The sequence below is a fragment of the Nestor notabilis genome, unplaced genomic scaffold, assembly GCF_000696875.1.
Source record: "Nestor notabilis isolate BGI_N333 unplaced genomic scaffold, ASM69687v1 scaffold13105, whole genome shotgun sequence".
NCBI lineage: Eukaryota > Metazoa > Chordata > Aves > Psittaciformes > Psittacidae > Nestor > Nestor notabilis.
Window position 1 is genome coordinate 37,013 of NW_009931333.1, and position 5,284 is coordinate 42,296.

General features: G+C 44.2%; 1 protein-coding gene across 1 annotated transcript in view; it reads left to right on the forward strand.

The window, feature by feature from the left end:
• Positions 1 to 5,284, forward strand: part of EXD3 (exonuclease 3'-5' domain containing 3) — a gene marked incomplete at both ends in the record, with an annotated part of 65,487 nt that overhangs the window by 2,330 nt on the left and 57,873 nt on the right. The window contains 2 exons of the mRNA XM_010015834.1: positions 1,942 to 2,109; positions 3,351 to 3,518. Coding sequence (XP_010014136.1) covers positions 1,942 to 2,109; positions 3,351 to 3,518 — 336 coding nt within the window. The remainder of the gene's footprint in view (positions 1 to 1,941; positions 2,110 to 3,350; positions 3,519 to 5,284) is intronic.

Here is a 5,284-nt window from a genome sequence, read left to right on the forward strand (position 1 = left end):
TCACCCATTTAGGTGTCTCATGCCTTTTTTTCTTTGTTTTCCCCCTCCCCCAAACTGTCCAGACCATAGCTGAGGCCTTCAGATTGCTTGGAAGTGTTGAAGAAGGCTTTTCCCTGCTTGACAAAGTCTAGCTGGTGTGAAGTCAAGGCTCGGTGTAGGTAACAGCAGTCAGTGCTCCTGGCAGTTGTGTCAGTGTTGGCTGGCTCATGCTCTCACAGGAGCTGGTGTCTGCTGGAGCCCATCCTGCCAAAGCTTGGGCTCTGCCTCCAGCCCAAGGAGGAGCTGAGCAGTGTGGTGAAAGCTCTTGTTCAGTCTGAATGTGCTGAAGTGGGGCTTGGCGGGGGTCTGGGGGGAAGAGAGGCTATTTAGAAACAGTGCAATTTAGTTGGCGAGTTGCTTTGTTTTCCCTTGGCTGTTGTGTTGGATATTTGTGGTTGGATAAGAGCTCGCCTTTCCTTTCTTCTGAATCTTGCAGTGAAGTTGGAGCCCTGTGTTTAACATCGCGAATTCTTGCCACAGGGAAAAATACTTACAGGGAGAAATGTGCTATCTGAAGTCCCATCTTTGTTAGTCATCAGCTTTTTCATACTGTGTTTGATAATCTAGTGAGAAAGAAACAGTTTCTGTCGTAAATGATGGGTTTTGTGGTTTTTCCAGACATGAAGGACACTGTGGAAAAGAGCTGCCTTCCAGTAAATAGTGTCCATGGCTAAAATAGAACAAATTCATTGGCAGATTTTCTGTAGGTTTTCTTTTGTTTTCCATGTTCTCCAAACGTTGTTTCCATTGGAACCTGCGACTGAGGCCATCGCACAGTAAATTACAAGTGCTGGCTGCTGGCGGGAACGAGCATCTTTGGGATTTTGCTTTTTAGCCAGAAAAGAGAGAGCAGCTGCTCATAGTGATTTCTTGTTTTCTGTCTCTGTTTTTGCCTTGCTCCACGCCAGTACATGCTCCATGCAGTGAAAGGTGCTGTGTGGGGACTGGAGGATGCCACTTCTTCACCCTGTCAACCCCCCAAGCTCCTTGGAAACTACTTCTAATGTAAACATTATCAAGATATTGCTCAGTACTGCTAATTTATCACTTCTACCAGATGGGTAGTAAGTAGCCTATTAACATTCACAAAGTGAGTGGCCAATTCCTTCACATTTCTAAACACATCACCCCGGGATTCCTAAGGTTTATGGCCTGGAGATTTCTCATGTTCCGAGCCACTGTGTACGGCCTTTAGACTCCTGGAGATGGGCAGTGCCTGGCGTGCAGGGGCATGGGGCAAACAGCAGAAAGTACCCAGCTCAGGTAGGTTTGGAGGGAAGGAGCAGGGTTTGCAGGATGGCAGAGTTCAAACTCCGGTATTTCATAGAATTGTAAAATCATTTCTTTCCTTTTATCTTGTGTGTAAAATCCAACTATTTCAATATTCACAGATATTCCTGTTCTGGTGAAGAGCGTTTTTGCATCATGACTGAAGTGGGTGTAAGGTCAAATATGAAAGTTTGTGGCACAAAACTGAGGAGGAGGGGTTTATGTGCTTTATTACTTGTAGGTCTGTTAGAAGATAAGCAGGTTTTTAAGCTGGGTTATATACCTTCAGTATTGCCATTTTCCCAGTAACACCCCTTTCTCCAGCTCCCTTCTTTTCTCCCCCTCCCCCAAATCCCAAGCCCCTTTGTCTGCCCCATGGAACAACTTCTCTGTCTTTATGGGATAATTAGTGTGGACAATTGCTGCTTTTCCCATTGGGTTTGAGGTGCAGTGAGCCATGAAGGAATCTGTAATGACATGAAAAGTCACTGGAGGCGCGGATGGTGGCTGAATAGCAACAGTTACCTCTCTGAATAGATTAAATTAAAAAAAATAAAGCTTTGTGTTCAGCTGGGGGGAGGGAGGATTCACTAATCTCTTTGTACATGACAATGTGGGTTTGTATCTCAGCAGCTCAAGGAAGAAATCAGGCGGGGCTTCGCAGGACTGCAGGACCCGTTGACAGGACTCCTGGACATGCTGGAGGGCAGTGGTGATTGGAAAGGGAAAGGGCATTCCCTCGGGTATTACATCACCACGGAGCTGCAGCTTTGGATAAAAGAGCATCCTGCTGCTCAACAGGTTAGAAAAAGAGAGAGCAAGAGAGCCAGGAGAAAGGAGAGGGCAACTGATTTTCATGTTCTTCAAGTGTCCCCAGTTTCACTTTATTCCATAGTCCGATGTCTTCCCTGTAGTCTCATACAACCATGGCGTGAGGAGGTGTGAAATTCATACTGAAATGTTATCTGTTGTATGCTGGCCTGAGAATGAAATAGTGTTACAAGCTGTTTCCCCTTCCAAGCTGGGATTTCCATCTCTCCAGATCAAACCACTTTAATCAAGCATTGGTCTCGCAGCCTTTGCTGAGCTGGAGGCTTTCCCACTGGAACTCACATCCCTGCTGTCAGGATAAAACCAATTGCAGTAACCCACTCTGTATATTCTTCCAGTTCTGCAAATAGAAGCCAGTTACTGTACGATTGCTTAACTCCTGCCATATGCTGGGGAGCTTTTATCATGGGGAATGCAGAAAATGGAGCAGTAATGACTTTTCAGCAGCTGAATGATTAGCTTTGTAGCGTTGTGTCATCAGATTGTACCTCCCAATGTTTACCATTCTTTCTGCCTTCATATATTGTGTCCTACTGAGATTTTCCCTTTTTTGTATGCTTCTGGCTGTGAACTGCAAAATACTTCTATATTTGTGTTGTTTCAGTTCCCAATTTTTCCAAATGGCTCTTTTTAGATGCTGAGCTCTGCCACTGAAAGTATCTGCAGAGAGAAGGGCCACTGGCACTGCAATTCCTGTGTCCTAAGACAATGCTCATGTAGGCAAACAAGGATTAATACTTGTATCTGCGTGTCTTTTGATGATGCTTTGCTTTTCCTGCCCTTCTTGTTCCCAGGAGTGAGCCTGGCAATGAAAATTGAATTCTTATGCCTGATAGGTGAGATCTCCCTTGAGGGGAGTTGCTGGATTCAAACATTTTTTGCTGGGAACGAGACGGGAGGATTTCTGCAGAGCTTTGTTAGTAAAGGAGGCATTTTTCCAGGTCATATTTTACTTTTGCACAGGGCCATGTGCCTTATCCAGAATTATCCCGCAAACATTTCATGTTTTTAAATTGGATGCTGTGAAAAAAATGTGGATCATATTGTTCTGATTTCTGCTTGCAGACTCCATGGGGAAATTGGAGAATCCCTTCCCAAGGAACTGGCTTTTTCCCCTGTTTAAACAAGCTGCATTTTCAACTGCCGTTGAATTGTAGCCATCTCTACTAAATCTGTGTTTGATTTGCTTTTATTATTATCATTTTTTTCAGTCTGGCATCAAGCTGAAAAGGCTGCAGGCCCGTGTGCTGGGAATACTAGCCCAGTGCCCAGCTAATCTTCTTGACCCTTTGATTAGCATTTACCAGCTCCATACAGCAGACCGGAACTATTTGCTTGGACATGTCAGTCATCTTTATCACAAGGGCGATTACAAAGAGGTGGGTCATGTCTTTCAAACACATTTACCTTCCCAGCTCTCCGGTTCTCTTTTAATGTCTGTGTCCTTCTTTTTTGGATGCATTTCAGTATGAATTCCGTTCCATGGTAGCAGCTGCACGCTGTGAATGGTGCAGCTCAGCCTGGTCTTCCTGTGGACAGGAGCAGGCAGTGTGCAACCTCAGTTGTTCTAATGGCTGCGTGCAGAATGCCAGTGAATCCTTCTCGCAGCCCTTTTTTGACCTTTGAAAGTACTAGTTTAATTTGGAGAATTTAAGGGAATGGTTGTGTTCTTTTTTGTTCTCCTCCTTGGCAAGAAAAAAAAAGGCATTTTAGTAGTTGGTGGTAGACCTGCTGTGCTATCTCCAGTCTGCAGCAAGGAGGGGTTGGGAAATCTCTGTTCCCACAGGATTACCTTAACCAAAGCGGTCCCAGCTTGAGGAGGTTTGAAGCCTCTCTACAGCTGAGGCTCGTATTCACAATGTGTTACTACTCATGGATTTGAGTTTGGGTGGCTGACACTGGCAGGAGTTCACCCAACCGTGAATTTGATATGTTTTACCCTGTGGTTTAGAGTACTTGCAGAGTACTTGCATCACCTCTGGCATCACTGGGATGTCTTGGTATCGTTGCAAGCTACCATAAGCAAGCTACAATACTGTTATTGCCTGGGTTTTTTTAGGGCAAAAGACATACGTTTGTTCTTCTCAGAGGAAGATGGTTCACTTTGGTGGTGTAGAGCAGCTTGACCTTGCTTAGCAAAAGGAACAAATAGCATTTTTACATGTTCTCCAGTGAAGCTGAATTCCCAAGGGAAAATGTGGAATTTCTTTCTTGTTGATTTTTTTGAATAATGAAACAAGGACATCTCATATGTGATTAGAAGTTCACAGGTAGCTGCTCAAAAGTAATCTTTTACTCAATGAGTTTTTGAACATGTTTGAAAATCCTGACAGAAATGTATTATTTGACTATACTTGTGTGATTTTTAAGTTCATGGCTTAAAGATATGTGTTGTTTTCATTAGAAATGCAGTTCTTTCTAGATCTGGTTTTGGACAGCTCTGAATTATTTGTGTGTGTGTGGAATTGTTTTTCTGTTTTCTTCCACAGAAAAGCTCATTTACTGCTCATTCCCAGTGAGAAGAACAGGAAACCTCAACTGTTGCCTACCCTGAGCCATAACTTTCTTCTACTTTTGTTTTGTTGCCAGAAGGATGAATAGAATTATCTTCAAGAATAACAGGAAATCTTTTACTGCGCTTGGGGACTGATCGTACCTAAATTCACAGCAACTACCCCAAAAACCCTGCAAGTAAGGCTCGGAGCACTTGCAGTGGGCTGGGGCATGTCTGTTTGTCCTGTCTTTTAGATGGGGCAATAAGGCAGATTCACATGTAGGAATTTTGGCTCTTCTGTCTCTCACCTGAAAGGACAGAAACCCTTATAAATCCTTGCTGTCAGTATTTGTTTCCTTACTCTATTTACAGTAAGACATCAGGCGTTTATGCCAGAGCACATTATTCCCTTCGCTGCTTTGATGCATTTCCTGCTGTGGTGTGCAAACCATGGAGTTCCCAGCTCTGCCCTGTGGGTTAAGGCTCCTTTCCCTCATGGAGGTTTTGGAGAAAGATCTCTTCAGAAAATGAGATCTCAGAGATCCCTGGGAATAGTCCATGAGGGTGAGTTGTTCCGGAAGCACATCAGGCACTCCCTGTGCGCCTTGTTCTGGTAGAGCTGGTCCAAAGCTGAAGTGGTTTATGAATCAG